Source organism: Amblyraja radiata, chromosome 19, assembly GCF_010909765.2.
Source record: "Amblyraja radiata isolate CabotCenter1 chromosome 19, sAmbRad1.1.pri, whole genome shotgun sequence".
Taxonomy (NCBI): domain Eukaryota; kingdom Metazoa; phylum Chordata; class Chondrichthyes; order Rajiformes; family Rajidae; genus Amblyraja; species Amblyraja radiata.
Window position 1 is genome coordinate 35417982 of NC_045974.1, and position 18116 is coordinate 35436097.

The window sequence follows — 18116 nt, forward strand, 5'->3', positions numbered from 1 at the left end:
TAAAGTTCAGTCATCTTCCTCTTTGTTTACCTGTGGTCGGGGCCTTTGGGCTCACCGCAGTCGTCGCTAATGGTGGCCCAATGTTTCAGGCCCCCTACCGGGATGGTCGGAGCACCGGCGTCAGAACGGAGAAAACTCTCAGCGACTTGTAGTTCCAAATCGGCCACTTCTCACTGTAGACCGCGGCTTCCGAAGCCCACAGGCCGAGCTGGGTGGAGCTCCAACACTGGCGACCCCGGCAAGGATCCCAGGCTCCGCGATATTAACAGTCAGCGCTGCCCATAGCTGGAAGTTTGTCAGACCACAGCTCCACGATGTTCAAGTCAACTGGCCCAACACTCCGGAGCCTCAACAGGTCGATCCCCGGTAAGGCGTCGCCCGCTCCGTGATGGAATCCAGTGATGCGCTGTCGCTGAAGCTCTGGTCGGTCTCCGGCAGGAACGGCCGCGCCAATCCAGTTGGTAGGCCGCGGGGGGGGCGAAGATGCGACTCGGAGAATAGATACATCCTCGACCCAGTATTGACTGAGAAAACGGTTTCCCCCTTCCACTCCCCCACCCCCCAAACAAAAGAGACTAAAAGACCTCCAAAGCAATACTTTTAGCACAGACAGCTACTGGCGAGGCTGCCGCACGATGCCAATCAGCAGCCTGTGGGAAGCCAACGGTAAGAAAACGAATCTGGTGAAGAGGGTGATGTTTAACAATAGTAATATTCGTCTAGTGTAAATTATTCAAAGATGTTGCCCATCTGTTTGCGCATATTTAGGACTGCATAGTAGAAAGGAAAATACAGGATAGAAATCAATTTCTTACGTACATTTTTGATAGAATTATTTTATAATAATGGTTTACCATTTAAAAAAATCTTACCATACAGAAACTGTGTAATAGAGAATCACTCCATTTGGTTCCAAAGGAGGCTTCCATGACAAACGCACAGAGGTAAATGACAACTGCTTTGCTGTGAGTGATTGAGGAGGGGAGCCAGGAACTATGGATTAAGGATAAAAAGATAGTTCTCTATGAATATTAACATTGGAATACGAACAAATTTGATGTAATTCTTTACATTGTATGTTAAAAAAAAATGAGTACAGTATTGTTAAATCGTAAACATTTGGAGAAATTGCTGAATAAAAACATTTATAAGTAGTTCACTATCCTTACCACCTTCCTCAATCAAAATATACAGTGGTTGACTTTTAATTCCTTCGCCCTTGCTTGTACTTGCTGATATTTTCAAAGTGTAATTTTCATTTGCACTTAAGTCTGTAAATGCAGAAAATATTTTTATTAGAATTTTAGAATAACTATTCCAAAAGATACACATCAGGTCATGAAAATACACTTACGTTTTCTATAAAATTGAGCTGCAAAATGATTTTTAATTATCTCTAAGTGGGTTAAGAGCATTGGACATGCCATCATACTCATATCATTGCTAGATTGATTGAAAGATAAAACATGGAAACTTAGCACACTGAGCTAATTGAGCCCACTGAGTCCATGTCAACCATCGATCATACTTTCACACTAGTTCTATCTTATACCACTTTCTCATCCATTCCTTAGTTTAGTTTAGTTTAGTTTATTGTCATGAGTGCCGAGGTACCGTTTGTTTTATGCTGTCCAGTCAGCGGAAAGACTATACATTACAATAAAGCTGCTCACAGTGTACAGGATAAAGGGAATGCTGTTTAGTGCAATATAAAGTCCAGAAACTCTGATTAAAGATAGTCCGAAGGTTTCCAATGATGTAGATGGTAGCTTTGGACCACATTCTAGTTGGTGATAAGATGGTTCTGTTGCCTGATAACAGCTGGAAAGAAACTGTCCCTGAATCTGGAGGTATGTATTTTTTTACAAATCTGTACTTCTTGCCTGAATAGAGAGGGGAGAAGAGGGAGTGTCAGCATGTGACTTGTTCTTGATTGTACCAAGGCAGCAGGGAAGTGTAGATGGAGTCAATGGAAGGGAGGTTGCTTTTTGTGATGGTCTGGGCTGCATTCACAATTCTCTGCAAATTCTTGTGGCCTTGGATGGAGCTGTTCCCAAACCATGCTGTGAAGCATCCTGATGAAATGCTTTCTACGGTACATTTGTAGATGTTGGTGCAGTTGTTGGGGACATGCCAAATTTCCTAAGCCTTCTAAGGAAGTAGAGGCATTGGTGTGCTTTCTTGACCATTGATTCGATATGTCTAGTCCAAGACTAGTTGCTGATGATATTAACTCATAGGAACCTGAATCCCTAGGGGCAATTTAAAGAGGCCATTATCCTACAAACCTGGAGGAAACTGGAGCACCTGGAGGAAACCCATGCGTTCTTAGGGGTAACGTGCAAACTCCACGCAAAGAGACCTGGGATCAAGTTTGAACCTGGCTCTCTGGCACTGTGAAACAGCAGCTCTACCAGCTGCAACACTGTGGTGCCCCTTGAGGAAAGTAAATTAATTCAATCATAAATTATGTTTTGAACGATTATTTATGTGCAGTATAATGACATTGTAATTAAACTCCAACAAAAACATTGTTGAATTTCACAGGTTAGATCAAATATTGAAAGGATAGGAATATATTTCTGCTGTCACAACTGGTCAAGACCCTGGTGCAGCAGGTAACACTATTGTTGCAGTTTTAGTGCCTTGGGTGCAGTTTCCAAGTGATTGGGTGAATTTTCCCTGAATGCATTGGTTTCCTAAAAGACATTCTAATAGTTTAGTATAGAGATACAGCGCAGAAACAGGCTCTTCGGCTCTCCAAGCCTGCACCAACCAGAGATACCCATACATTAACACTATTGTACACCAGGGACAATTTTTACATTTATACCAAGCTATTTAACCTACAAACCTGTACGTCTTTAGAGTGTGGGATGAAACTAAAGATCTCGGTGAAAACCCACATAGGTCACGGGGAGAAAATACAAACTCTGTATAGACAGCACCCATAGTCAGGATCGAGTCTATGGCGTTGTAAGGCACCACCATGCTGCCCATTGGTAGATTAATTGGTTATTGTAAAATGGCAAGAGAATTTTGCAGATTTGATGGTTCTGTGAGTGGTTAAGGAATAATATTGATGGGACTGCTCTGAGAAAGTTGGAAGCAAATATGGTAATAACTCATGTTGAGCAAAGGGGAATGGCTCTTGATCTAAGGTGTTTATGAGCATTAAGAAGGCAAGGGTTGTTCGTATTAATGCTGAACTATATGTTATCTATCAGCAATTTTTCACAAAATGGCTGGTCCATACCCGTCAGGAGTTAGCAGAGAAACAGTAAAGCCTGTGATAGAAAATACATCTCCTAATGCGTGTATATGGTGTGGTCAATCATTCATCCCTCAAAATTTATTAAACATGCTCTTATTACAAAGATTCACCATGTTAGATTTGTGGTCCAATAATTAGTTCTTAAAATAGAAGTCAAAAGCATTGTATCTTAATTTGAGCTCTGCGGTTGCCTCCCTGAGCCCAAATAGTAAACAATTTCTCCCTCCAGAGCTGCTGTTTGACTGGCTGAGTCCTTCCAGGAGTTTTATTTTTATTCAGAATATTACTATCTGGCATTAAAATTTATGAAATCTCCCATGCAGTAATCTACTTTAATGTGTATAATATGCTTTTAAAATGAACACATGTCATTATTGTGTATATATGATGTGTATAATACAAGTAACCAGAGCATTACATTAAAGCAAATTCACAAACATGAGTATTTAATTCTGTCCATAGTTACTGGATTGAACTAAACAAATTTAAAACACCTAAAACTATAATCAAAGGTAACGATTCATCTCAATTATTTTCTTTTAACTTACCTGTTATAGTGATGGACAGATTTGTACTGTGAGCAGTGAGCTGCTTACTATTATTTTGGGCTGTAAGATACAATGTATAATACTGTATATTTCCATTAGGTGTTGAAGGTGGAAGATAGGATATTATAACATCCAGAGGAGCAATAAAGCTATATGTGATATTTTCTGGTGCATTATCGGGAACTGTAAATAAATAATCAATTAAAAACAAATGTCAGACATTATTCAGCTAAACAAGGCTAAGATATAAGAGCTTTATATTAAACTAGACCAGGTGTGGACCCGTTGGGCCCGTCTCTCAACGCAATATTCCACCACTCACCCATAGCACCCAACTGCGCAGGTGCGACTGACGGGTTCCCATTGTGACACCAGAGATCCCCGTTGTGACGCAAGTCATGGCAACCCTCCCCCAACTGTGCCGGCACGGCCGGAAAGTGGGAGCGCGACTGCGATAAAATGGCAATAATGAAAATATAAGATCAATGTGAATGCATCTTACTCTTCAGTCCCCTATTCCCCATCTACATTATCCTCCCTCTCCCCACCCTGCACCAACCCTCCTCTGCTTCCTCCGCTCACCCCCTCCCTCCCCTCCTTTCTCTTCCCCTCCGCTCCATTACCTCGCCATCCCTCTTCCTACCCCTATCCTCCTCCATTCCCCCTTATCCCAACACTCCCTCCCCTCCTCTTCACCCTCCCTATTCTTTCCCCTCTCCTCCTCCCCATCCCCCACTCCCTCCCTCTCATTTGCCCTACCCTCAGTCACTCCCACCCTCCATAACCCCTCTCACCTCACTAACCCCCTGCTCTCCCTCTATCTCCCTGCTCCCTCACTCCTCACCTCCCCATCCCCCACTCTCCCCCTCACCTCCCCCCCTGCCCTCCTCTCCCTCTATCCCCCACTCCCTACCTCCCCCACTCCCCACCTCCTCTCCCTCCATCCCCCTCCTCCCCACTCTCCCTCCTCATTCCCCACTTTCCCCTCCCTCTCCCTTCCCTCTGCCCCTCCTTCTATCCCCCTGCTCCCCCACTCCTCACCTCCCCCTATCCCACCTCCCCACAATGAAAATCGCAATGTTTTTTTAAAATGAAAACTCCCCCTATCCCACCCCCCACAATGAAAATCACGATGTTTTTTTTAAAATGAAACCTCCCTCCTATCACAACCAAAATCTCGATTTTTTTAATCTCCCTGCTCCCTCACTCCTCACCTGCCCCCTACCCCCCCCAATGAAAACCGCGATAAAAAAAAAAAAAGAAACCTCCCCTCTATCCCACCCCCCCCCCCCAATGAAAATTGCGATTTAAAAAAAAAAGAGGTTTTTTTAGAATAGAAAAAATCGCTGATGTCATTGTGTGGTGGAACGCTGCTGACGGACAGGGTAAGTTGAAAAGTGTTTTTTTTTTTTAATGGTTTTTGTAAAGTTTAAAATGTCAATAACTTGTAAAATATTCCATCAATCTGAACAAAACTTGTTTAATTTATATCACAGGACAAAGGTGAGTAAGGTGGGCCAAAAATTTGTAGTGCTATCGTGTACCGATTTTGTGCAAATATAGGTAGAAGCTACAAATATGGAAACAAATATAGAAACAAACAAGATGAGTTTTCGAAATATACAGAAGATAGACAGGTAGATAAACCAGCAGGTGTCTGAAATAGTCATCAGAGAAAGAGTTAAAGTTTTAGGCGCTGAAAATTAAAGAATATAAAGTTGCATCTAAAGCTTTAATTCTGTTTCAGTCTCCTGCCTAATCTATTGAATATTTTCAACATTTTCTGTACTATTTTAAAGTTTCTCAGTTTGATTACCAGCATTGGGAGTATTTCAGTATCGAGTAATACATGCATTCAAGTGAAATAGTTTTGTAAAGATAGCACAAACCAATTTTGCATGATAATAAAATCTACAATTACTGATATAGCATGAATTCCACTGGTGGAATGATATATCATGAATAGCAAGGCAGTCTCTGTACATGCTGTCACCTAAGAGTGCTTGCCATAGCTGAGATTCCAGGGGTGGCTTGTTTAAATGGTTTTTAATCCACACTAGCGAAGATAAATGAGCGGGATTTCCTGTTCTTAATGCATTCCATGTCACTGTCTGAAAATGCATGCACAGGGCAATTAGCCTAAAAAATGACCAACCTAAGCCAACAGGAAAATTTAGCGACAGTTATTGAGATATCGTGTCATAGAGCATGAAAGCAGGCACTTCGGCCCAATAGACCCATATCTTGCTGAGCAAGATACCCATGTATGCTATATCTATATTCATTTGACCATATCCCTCAAAACCTTTTGCATCCTCCACAGCACTGCTGCATCCTCACAAGTTGCAAGAAAAAATGTTTTAATTTATTTTAAGTATGTTCCAGCCAATATCCATCTGGGTTTAGCATAACTTTACCTTTAATTTCTATCTCTCCGCAAATAAATCCAAGGTTTTGATTTAGTCGCTCTTCGACCTTGCTGGTCTGTGTTGCAACTTATATTTGCAATATTTGTACACAAAGATCCCTTTGTTCTTCCATCTCACCAGGAATCTCTTCTAAGCAAAATTGACAACTCTCTTCTTTGTGCAAACTATCTCTCCTACATGAAAAGAACCTCAAAAAAGATTTGCTTCTTTACCTTCAGTCAAAGCCTGATGCTGAGCAGTTCTCTACGCTAGATTGTTCAGATTGATGGTATATTTTACAAGTTATTGACATTTAAAACTTTACAAAAAACATTAAAAAAAACACTTTTCCACTTTCCCTGTCTGTCAGCAGCATTCCACCTCACAATGACATCAGAAATATAGAGTGAGCAATTCTGCTTACAGAGAATTCATCTCTGACTGCATTCTCCTTCCCAGTGATGTTATGAGAAAAGCCATACTGTTCCCTCTTAATGTCATAAAACACATTTTAGAAATTGTGATTCTGTTAACCGTGATGGGATATTTCCATGGCAGTGGTGAACACAAAAAATTATAACTGAAAGTCATTGTCAGAAGTAAAGTGCAGGACTTGCAAGCACTGTAGCTGCTTCAAGTAAATGGGGAAAAGAAATTCAGAGGCCAGGTAGGGCTGAGTTCTAACAACTGGAGAGTCTTTATTGCAGTAGTGTTTCTATTTAGATAACTGCTATTTCAACACAAGGTTAAAATACCTTCCCCACTGAACACAGACCAATTCCACTGGACAATGGTAATCAAGTTAAATAATACACTTGAGGATAGACACAAAAAGCTGGAGTAACTCAGCGGCACAGGCAGCATCTCTGAAGAGAAGGAATGGGTGACATTTCGGGTCAAGACCCTTCTTCAGTCTCGACTCGAAACGTCACCAATTTCTTCTCTCCAGAAATGCTGCCTGTACCGCTGAGTTACTCCAGCTTTTTGTGTCTATCTTCAGTTTAAACCAGCATCTGCAGTTCCTTCTTACATAAATAATACACATGAGCAGGTGACTACTGTCGACTATGGCCAACATCTGAAAACATCCTGAGGCAGGTCATTAATTCTACTTCATTAACTCTTCAGTGGGTTTACATTAAAACTGGAGTAAATACCATTGGAAAATATATTTCATTATATTGTTGGTAGACAATTGGTATTGTTGTTGAGGCCACGCGCCAACTCTCAGACACCTCCTCCTACTTATCCCTGGACCATGGCCCCATAGACGAGCACCAGGCCACTATCACTAGCACCATCACTGACTTCATCCACTCCGACACCCTGCCCCCCCAAGCTTCCAACCTCATCGTTCCCCAGCCCCGCACAGCCCGATTTTATCTTCTCCCCAAAATCCACAAACCTGACTATCCTGGTAGACCCATTGTCTCTGCCTGTCCGTGCCCCACCAAACTCATTTCCACATACCTCAACTCCATCTTACCCCCCGTGGTTAAATCCCTCCCTACCTATGTTCAAGACACCTCAGACACTCTCCGTCGTCTCCGGGAATTCTGTTCTCTAGGTCCCCATCCCCTCACCTTCACCACGGACATCCAGTCACTCTACACCTCCATCCCCCACCAGGAGGGTCTCAAAGCTCTCCAGTTCTTCCTCGACCGAAGAACCAACCAACCGTCGATAGATACTCTCCTCCGCCTAGTGGAGCTGATCCTTACACTTAATAACTTTTCGTTTGACTCCTCACATTTCCTCCAAATACATGGCATAGCTAAGGGCACACGCATGGGCCCCAGCTATGCCTGCCTCTTTGTAGGATACGTCGAACAATCCTTGTTCAATACGTACCAGGGCCCCATCCCCGACCTCTACCTCCGCTACATCGACGACTGCATTGGTGCTACCTCCTGTACCCACACACAACTCACTGACTTCATCCATTTCACCACCAATTTCCATCCGGCACTCAAATACGCCTGGACCATTTCTGACACTTCCCTACCATGTCTTGACCTCACTATCTCCATCGCAGGTGATAGACTTCTGACCAACATCCACTATAAACCCAGACTCCCATGGCTATCTAGACTACACTTCTTCCCACCCTGCTTCCTGTAAGGACTCCATCCCCTACTCCCAACTCCTCCGTCTACGCCGCATCTGCTCGCAGGATGAGATGTTCCAAACCAGGGCATCGGAAATGTCCTAATTCTTCAGGGAACGGGGGTTCCCCTCCCCCACTATAGATGAGGCTCTCACCAGGGTTTCTTCAATACCCCGTAACACTGCTCTCTCTCCCCATCCCCCCACTCGTAACAAGGGCAGAGTCCTCCTAGTCCTCACCTTCCACCCTATTAGCCGTCATATACAACAAATAGTCCTCCGTCCTTTTCGCCCCTTCCAATGTGACCCCCCACTCGCCACATCTTCCCATCTCCCCCTATGTCTGCTTTCCGCAAAGACCGCTCCCTCGGTAACGCCCTGGTCAATTCTTCCCTTCCCTCCCGCACCACCCCCTCCCCGGGCAATTTTCCCTTGCAGCCGCAAGAAATGCTACACTTGTCGCTCTACCTCCCCTCTCGACTCCATTCAAGAACCCCAGCAGTCATTCTAGGTGGGACAGAGGATCACCTGCACGTCCTCCAACCTCATCTATTGCATCCGCTGTTCTAGATGTCAGCTGATCTAAATCGGTGAGACCAAGCGTAGGCTTGGCGATCGTTTCGCCGAACACCTCCGCTCGGTCCGCAATAACCTACTTGATCTCCAGGTGTCTCAGCACTTCAACTCCCCTTCCCATTCTAAATCCGACCTTTCTGTCCTGGGCCTCCTCCATGGCCAAAGTGAGCAACACCGGAAATTGGAGGAGCAGCACCTCATATTTCCCTTGGGCAGTTTATACCCCAGCGGCATGAACATTGACTTCTCCAATTTCTGGTAGCCTTTATTGTCTCCTTCCCTTCTCAGCTCTCCCTTAGCCCTCTGGCTCCTCCTCTTTATTTCTTCTTACCGCCCCCCCCACCCTACATCAGTCTGAAGAAGGGTTTCCGCCCGAAACGTTGCCTATTTCCTTTGCCCCATAGATGTTGCGCACCCGCTGAGTTTCTCCAGCACTTTAGTCTACCTTCGCTTTTCCAGCATCTGCAGTTCCTTCTTAAACATTAATCATATTGTTGCTGTTATTATCAACTAGAGGTCAATCAAAAATATATTATCCCTGTTATGGCCATCAGTGATATCCAATACAAAGGGCTAACATGAAAGGTGGAATACAGAGGTGACCGAATGATCAATTACAGGGAATAAGCATAGAATTAACAGATCATATATAATGCATTTAGTTTCAGGATGAATGAAAAAGAGAATTATGCAGGGCATTTCTTTCCTTTAATCCAATAAGAGCTCTCAAATCCTCCAAAAAATCTTTGAAGTTAATATTTAAGACCCAAGAATGCAACCATTTTAATCATCAGCTCATGTAAAATCACCAGTTTAAACACCAGTATGTAAATTTATACATCCCTTGTGAAATATATAAAAAGCTAAATATAATTTTCTTTAATGCAAATCCACGTGTCACCCTCTGAAATCTATTAAGAATATGAGTTTTGCATTTTTATTTAGTGTACTGTGCTATCCACAACAGCAACTGAGAACTGAGAAAAAGTAGAAAGATTTCACTTATGTTTGGACATCTTATTGCTGTTGGTTTGAATGTAGTGGGAGACATTCCAGAAGTTTACTGTGCAGAATAATATAATGCCATTGGTATTCAGCGATGAATTCCATGAAACTGCTACTTCAGTGGAACTAATGCACTTGCAGATCATATTAAAACACAGACTGCTAGAAGCTGTAAAGAAATCAAGAAAAGAGTCGGAACATTTTCAACCGGAAAGATTATGGAAGAAATATTTTGCTGGTTTATTGTTAACCCTTTGCCCTCATTGTAAATGAAAAGGCAGGCCCCATTAAAATGAATAATTCATGGTAGAAAGCAGTACTCCTGGTTGAGCAAACAGTTAAAGGCATATCAACTTCCAGCACAGATGGCTTTTTACTGGATCAAAATTGTAACCCAGCTGCAGAAAACATGTTTGATGTATTTTCCTCATAACAACAGTGGGCTTCCACTTTTTTGGCAAAAAAACTAAACTCTTAATAGCCTAGTGCCATCTTAGTAGTAGAGAACAGTTCTTACCGCCTTGTTCCGTCCACAGAAATGCAGTTAAGGATGTTTGATTCCCATGGCCATAATTGGTATATGCTTTCACAGAGATGTTATAAGGAGAAAATGTCTTTAAGTTTTCTAGATAGGTGTTAGTTGCTGTACTGTTCAGTACAAAGGAATCAGTATAATTGACATATATGACTTCATAATATATAATAATTCCATTTGGTTTCTCAGGAGGTGACCAGCTCAAGTGAACAGTCGTTGCTGTGACATTATTGAAGGTTACGTTTTCAGGCGGTGTCTCTGGTTCTGAGTGATACAAAAAAAAACATAACTGTGCTTTTCAAAAATTGGTTTGGAAGTATTTATTGTACTTAATCACTGGACTGGATATTTTAAATTGAATTCATGTAAAATGGAGAAATCTGCAGGTTCAACTGAGAATAAATCCAAAACTTAAATTTTCAACAAACAGCTGAACAATAAAATTGCAATATTTATTACCAACATTCAATCCGAAGATCTCAAAACAACAGCAATGTCACATAACGAGTTGGATGAGGAAAGTATCCATTTGTAGATTGTGTTCCTTCTCATTATTTTGCTTTATTGTCAGAACAAAAGATGTCATTGTTAAATGAATTCTGCCACTTTTGACAAGGGGGGGGTGAATTGAAATCCCACTTTATGAGTTTAGGTCAAATATCTCAAAGCCACATCTAAATTACTTTAATCCACTCTTTCTGCCTTTGATTGGGGGAAGAGTCTGGAAATTACATGAAAAAAAATGCCTGTAATGCAATATGAGGCTGCCATACATGAGGCTTCTCAGGAAAATCCAGAGATTTATACCGATCCATGATATTTACAAGTAAAAAGATCCAATGGAAAGCCAGTAGAATCACAAGAAGTTTAATGGCCTTCACTTTTTCAGCCGAAGTATTCAAGCTGCAGTGGTAGAGTTGCTGCCTTACAGTGCCAGAGACCACGGTTCGATCCTGACTATGGGTGCTGTCTGTACGCAATTTCTACGTTCTCCCCGTGACCTGCGTGGGTTTTCTCCAGGAACTCCAGTTTTGTCCCTCACTCCAAAGATGTACATGTTTGTAGTCTAATTGGTTTGGTATAAATGTAAATGGTCCCGAGAGTGTGCAGAATAGCATCAGTGTGCTGGGATCGCTGGTCAGCATAGACAATGTGGGCCGTAGGCCCTGTTTCCACACTGTATCTCTAAAACGAAAAATAAAAAAACTAAAGGATACAATGAGGAAGGACCAACAGGTATTGGCATTCCTGTGGTAGAAACAGATCTCAAGAGTGATCATTGACCTGCAATATCTCCACAAGAAACATGCATGCACATTCATAATAGAGTATTCATAAATTAAATTTGGCTAAATTAAATGACCTCCCATCACTCACTTCCCAGGTTCCCAAATGGTCACTTGCCCAAATTAATAGAAAACAGAAATACAAGGTATCACCACAATTCATGGCACTGAATATAAATAATCTAATAGTGGTAATGAGCAAAGTTAGGATTTCATTAACTTCAAGATGTTACATGGTATCATAGAATTCTAATGACACCATTGTTATGCCCAAGCCCAAGCCCATGCCCATGCCCATGCCCACGCCATCTTCTCCTGGAACAATCCCATTCTCTTCATCTTTCCCCACAACCGATAAAATAACTTTCCTCAAAAGCTCATCCAACTCACTTTCAAGAGCTATGAATGATTCTTTACGATCATTCTGGTCATTACTATCCTGCTTAACAGAGATTTACCTCAGATCTCCCTTTTATCTTTAAATTATCTTTTTATCCCTAACTTTTAACGATGTCCTCTGACCACATATTAATGGAAACAGCTTGTCTCTGCTTACTCTTTTACTTTAGTTTAGAGTCCACGCCGACCGTCGATCACCCGTACACTAGTTCTATGTTATGTCACTTTCGCATCTTACATATTAGGGGCAATTTACAGAAGCCAATTAATCTACAAACCTGAACATCTTTGGAGTCTGGGAATAAACCGGAGCACCCGGAGAAAACCAACGTGGTCTCCGGGAGAATGTATAAACTCCTCACAGATGGCACCTGTAGTCAGGATCGAACTCCAGCCTCTGGCGCTGTGTGGCAGCAGCTCTACAGCTGCGATACTCTATCTAAGCATGATTTTGTTTAACTCTATCACATCTTACCATCTTCGAGAGTTCGTACAAACACATCATCTTCCCCAGAGACGGCACTTTCCCCCACAGAAGTAGATGCTGTCACTCTCATTTTATATTCCGTGAATTTTTTCAAACCTACAAATTTAAAAGGAAAAACAAATGGAAGTTTCCGAGAGAAAAACAAAACTTAGACTTTATAACACCAAACTGTATAATTTCTGAGATGAATACTTTGAAACTAATCTGGTACTGTATTTAATGTAGTAGGTGTGAGATTAGTTGTAAAGGGTCAGGTAGAACAGTCAAGGTCAGACTCATACAGTGAGCTAAGCTGCACATACTCACATGTGAAAGCTCATATATTGCACAGAGATTTACAGCTTGAATAACTGTTTTCAAAATGCCAGGAGAAAGAAAGCAGCAGAATTTCCTTTCTCCAAGTAAAAATATATTGTTTTCCATGATAATTGAGGGTCTTGGAAACTCCTATTGATAATCACAAATTTGACTCACGATTTCTGTTACAAGATGTGCTCAAATTTTGGATCCAAAATTTTATAGAAAGCCACACTATCAGCGAATAATCACCCAAACCCCCTGAATGGGACCTGAATGAAACCACTCCACTTAGTTTTTTTTATCACAATGCATTGACCCGCATTCAGTTCATGAATGTAGACACAAAATTATGAAGTAACTCAGCGGGACAGGCAGCATCTCTGGAAAGAAGGAACGAGCGACGTTTGAAGTCTGAAGAAGGGTCTCGACCTGAAACGTCACCCATTCCTTCTATCCAGAAATGCTGCCTGCCCCGGTGAGTTACTCCAGCATTTTGTGTCTACACCAGCATCTGCATTTTCGTCCAACACATACATTTTATGAATGTCCTTCCGCGAAAGTTCTCCATTCCTGCAGCCTCCTTTTAGTGAAGGGAAATGCACTGCAGCTCGAACAGGACCATTTTCCTATTGTTTTGGAGAATTAGATCTTACTTTTTTTTACTACAGTCTTTTATGAGGTGTGTTGTAACTGGATAATTTGCCTTTATAATCATCATAGTTAATAGCTTCCTGAAGAATTAATCGGTCCTCAAAATATGTCATCTTTACATTTAAATATATTTGCTTTTACGATATACCTGTTAGAGTAATGTTGTTGCTCATTACAATTCTTTGGAAGGCCTCATTTGAGCCTTGCTCCATGGCATACAGCGTGTAATGACTTATTATGCCGTTCAACATAGCAGGCGGATCCCAAAATATCAGCATTGATGTAGAAGTGAGATTTTTAAAAGTTACGTTCCGCACTGAACTTGGAACTAAAAATACCAAACAGATAGGTTTAGTCAACTTCAATGATTCCAAAGTATAACTTTAACTTCTGGGACAAACATCATGGTTTGCTAAGTAACATACCACATTGCTGTGTCTTTAACGAAATGCTGCTTGGTGGTCCTTCTCCAACAATGGTGAACGCTGACACTCTGATAATGTAATCAGTATAGGGTACAAGTTCTCTTACAATGTATGACAGCTGCTCAGATGTTGGGTCAATGACCTGCAGGCTGATTTCACTCTCTGCATTATGTAGGGAGAAAAAAGAACAACTTCACCATCTCTCATTTTTAGTAAAATTCAGAAATGTTGGCTCTTGGAAACAAAATTATCCAGACAGGGAAATGGAAGGAACAACAAGAAACCCAGGAAAATAAATCCAGTGTGAAATATCATTCACAGATATAAGCACAATTAAAATACCTTAAAGTTTGCTCACTGATAGTTAATAATAGAAATTGGTTTTAAATTAAATACAAATAAGGAATGATTGCAGAAAATAAACATAGTTAAATGTGTTTTATAAACCACCAACCTGCTGTTATTTCTTAAGTCTTTCTTTTGCTTTAGAAAAAAAATCAAATTTTACTCATGTCATTAGATATACATTCTTTATAAAATACTTTGTTGACTCTGAAGAGCAAGTGTATACACTAATTACATCGCCATGTTACTGAGTCATCCGCACCTGTTTTAACCACATACTGGATCGGTGACCTATTTACCTTCAGTGGTATTTTGAAGGCCATTATGCTGAAGTCTCCACAGATGAAGAAATGGTGAAGAACTTGAAGGCAGGGAGATTCCACCTGCCTTGACAACTGGAATAACTGATCTTCTATGCAACAATGATCTCAGCTGGAAATCTATGTTGACGGTAGGAAGAGTCTCATGGGGCCCCGTGGGGCTGACTGTTGTATGTTTAGTAAAGGATACAGTGGAGCCAGCAGCAGGAATTGAGTGCATTGTACTAGAGAGTGCTGTTTTGGTATAAATTTGCAGGGTAGGAAATATCTGTTCGGGCGATGTTAATTGCCCAAGCAGAGATGCAGACAAGCTTTTCCCTTGAATAGTAGATGTTCCAGATAGTTCTGAACTAACAGTGATTCTTTTCTCAATCGGTGAAGAAGTGGATGAAGTCACTGCATGCTCTAAAGATGTGGATTCAGGAAACAGTTCAGCAGAGCCTTCATCAAAGTCTGTAATAATGACTGCATCATTCTCCAAAGTCAATGCATTGGATTCTGTTACCAATGTACCAGGATATATTGATTCAGTAGAGTTGGTAATTTCCTAGAATGGAAAAAGGTTCCATCAATAAATCTCTCAAATAATTTACATGTTTAAATAGAAACAAATTAAATGGTGTTAAGTACTCACAGTAATCAAAATAATATTCATTCCAGTACTGATGTCAGAGTTAAGTTGAGCCATTCAACTTCTGCATTTCACATATATAATATATTATTTATTTTTGCTTACCAGTGTTTTACCTTCAATTCTAATTTGATTTTTGCTGAGAATCTAGATTAGAAACAGAATAGCAATACCCAGTATAGTCAATGGTTGGAGTTGAATCCAGAACAGACATGAAGTGCTGAGTACTGTATCCAATTATAATCACTCACAGTCTAATTGGCCATGTGATTGCTAAAATCTTGGTATATTTTTCAATTGTCATGTCTTATTTTCTATCATTTGTTAACAGTCACTGCTATTTCCTATATCTCAATCTAAATTCTCAATTTACCCAACAACAGTCTGAAGAAGTGTCTCGACCCTAAACGTCACCCATTCCTTCTCTCCAGAGATGCTGCCTGTCCCGCTGAGTTACTCCAGCATTTGGTGTCTATCACTGCTACCATTCTTTATTACATTGCCTATAACGTACAAAAACAAAAAGGCTCAAAGAGGTTGCCAAGCCAAGGAATGGGAATATTAATGGTGTGATGTTGAATCTGGTTGAAGAGATGGGTCTTAAGAAAGGAGAGTTTGAAAGAGAAGCAGAGAGCTTTGTCAGAGAGTTTCATAATAGGGCTCTACATAGCTGCTAAAGTAATTGACACATTGACAATGTTTGGGCGGATGGAATTAGGGTTATAGGGTAGACAGGATATCTTCATCAGTGTGGAAGAGGGATTCCTGCATTATAGAGGTAAAACATTTATAGATAGACCTGTCCATTGTCCACGGTGATATTTAAACATGAGTACAATAAGCATTGAGAGCGATGGCAGGTTAGAAATGCAGGGTAATAGAAAACTTGGTGGGGAACAGAATGAAGGGGAGGCGGAGGGTACAATGGACAAAATATTACACTGGTGAATAATTAAATTTATTAGATTATTTGAGACAGTTATGAGATTGTCTGAGGCAGTAATGGAGGTGGTCAATATTATGGATGTAGAAGCAAGGACTCGTTATAACTGTAGAAGATAGTGAGTCAACTGTCCACTTTGGGTTATATAGATTATAAAGATTGTAAATGGCATGCGATCATAAATCCACCAGAATATCATTAACAAAATCTAATTTATTGATATCCCTCATGTCAGGAAATAAGGTATCTTTACAAGTCTGGCACATAAAGCAATGTTGTTTACTCTTAATTAATTCTGAAACATGAATCAGTTCAGAAAGCAAAATGAAGATTTATAGATTCAATTATTTTATTGAACAATGACAAACTGTATATGCACATGGTTTGAAATAAAGCAGCTTAATGTCAATTTTTATTCTCATTTCAGAAGATGATTGCTTTGTCTTCCTTTTGGATGTTGACAGAAACATAGAAAAATAGGTGTAGCATCAGGCTATTCGGCCCTTCGAGCCAGCACCGCCATTCAATATGATCATGGCTGATCATCTAAAATCAGTACCCCGTTCCTATTATTTCCCCATATCCATTGATTCCTTTAGCCCTAAGAGCTAAATCTAACTCTCTCTTGAAAACATCCAGTGAATTGGCCTCCACTGTCTTCTGTGCCAAAGAATTCCACAGATTCACAATTCTCTGAGTGAAAAAAATTGTCCTCATCTCAGTCCTAAATGGTCTACCCCTTATTCTTAAAATGTGACCCCTTGTTTCAGGACTCCCCCAACATCGGGATAATTTTTCCTGCATCTACCCTGTTCAATCCCTTAAGAATTTTATATGTTTCTATAAGATACCCTCTCATCCTTCTAAATTCCAGTGAATACAAACCTAGTCGACCCGTTCTTTCATCTCTCTCACTCTCTCAATAGCAATAATGTCCTTCCTCAAATTAGACCAAATTTGCACACAATACTCCAGGCGCGGTCTCACCAGGGCCCTGTACAACTGCAGTAGGACCTCCTTGCTTCTCAACTCAAATCTTCTCGCAATGAAGGCCAACATGCCATTAGCTTTCTTCATTGCCTGCTCTACCTGCATGTTTACTTTCAGTGACTGATGTACAAGCAGGGGCGGAAAACCCGGTGGGGGGGCAGAGGGGACACGTCCCCCCCATGTTTTGAGAGGTGGGGGACATCCCCCCCAAGTTTTTGTGATCCCAATTTTAAAATCTCTGCTTTTAGCGCTGGATTGAGCCTCCGAAGCCTCGCGCGTGTGTGTGAGTGTGCGCATGCGCGAGTGGCCGCCAAAAAATTGTGTCCCCCGTCCCCTCCATGTTTTGATAGCAAGTTCCGCTCTTGTGTACAAGCACACCCAGGACTTGTTGCACCTCCCCTTTTCCTAAACTGACACCATTTAGATAATAATCTGCCTTTCTGTTCTTGCTACCAAAGTGGATAACCTCACATTTATCCACATTATACTCCATCTGCCATGTATCTGCCCACTCACCCAACCTATCCAAGTCACCCTGCAGCCTCATAGTATCCTCATCACATGAAGGCCCACATGTGCATAAAGATATAAATGTCCAACACAGATGACAAGATGATATTGTTTTTGGAAATAATATCCCCAGCCCTCATTCATGGTCTGCATACATGCTGTCATATTTGTGGAGCATAAGTCGTCACATAGAAATCAGACATCCAAGTGGAAAGTAACATCAATGGCTTAACTGAAAATAATGTCCATGGGTAACTGCATTTTTATTTTTATTTCCTTTAGTTATTTTTGGTCACAATGTTTACTCGACATGTAGTATTTCAAAATAAGATTGTTATGCCGCCTCCTTGAAACAATACAATCAAAACCCACTTCAT

General features: G+C 41.1%; 1 protein-coding gene across 1 annotated transcript in view; it reads right to left on the reverse strand.

Annotated features, from left to right (window-relative positions):
• ptprq (protein tyrosine phosphatase receptor type Q) overlaps positions 1-18116 on the reverse strand; it is a 167269-nt gene that overhangs the window by 81117 nt on the left and 68036 nt on the right. The window contains exons 26-35 of the mRNA XM_033038385.1: positions 14645-15212; positions 14001-14162; positions 13724-13903; positions 12613-12720; positions 10435-10716; positions 9915-10086; positions 6369-6424; positions 3823-4005; positions 1170-1271; positions 873-993 (exon numbers count right to left, since the gene is read on the reverse strand). Coding sequence (XP_032894276.1) covers positions 873-993; positions 1170-1271; positions 3823-4005; positions 6369-6424; positions 9915-10086; positions 10435-10716; positions 12613-12720; positions 13724-13903; positions 14001-14162; positions 14645-15212 — 1934 coding nt within the window. The remainder of the gene's footprint in view (positions 1-872; positions 994-1169; positions 1272-3822; positions 4006-6368; positions 6425-9914; positions 10087-10434; positions 10717-12612; positions 12721-13723; positions 13904-14000; positions 14163-14644; positions 15213-18116) is intronic.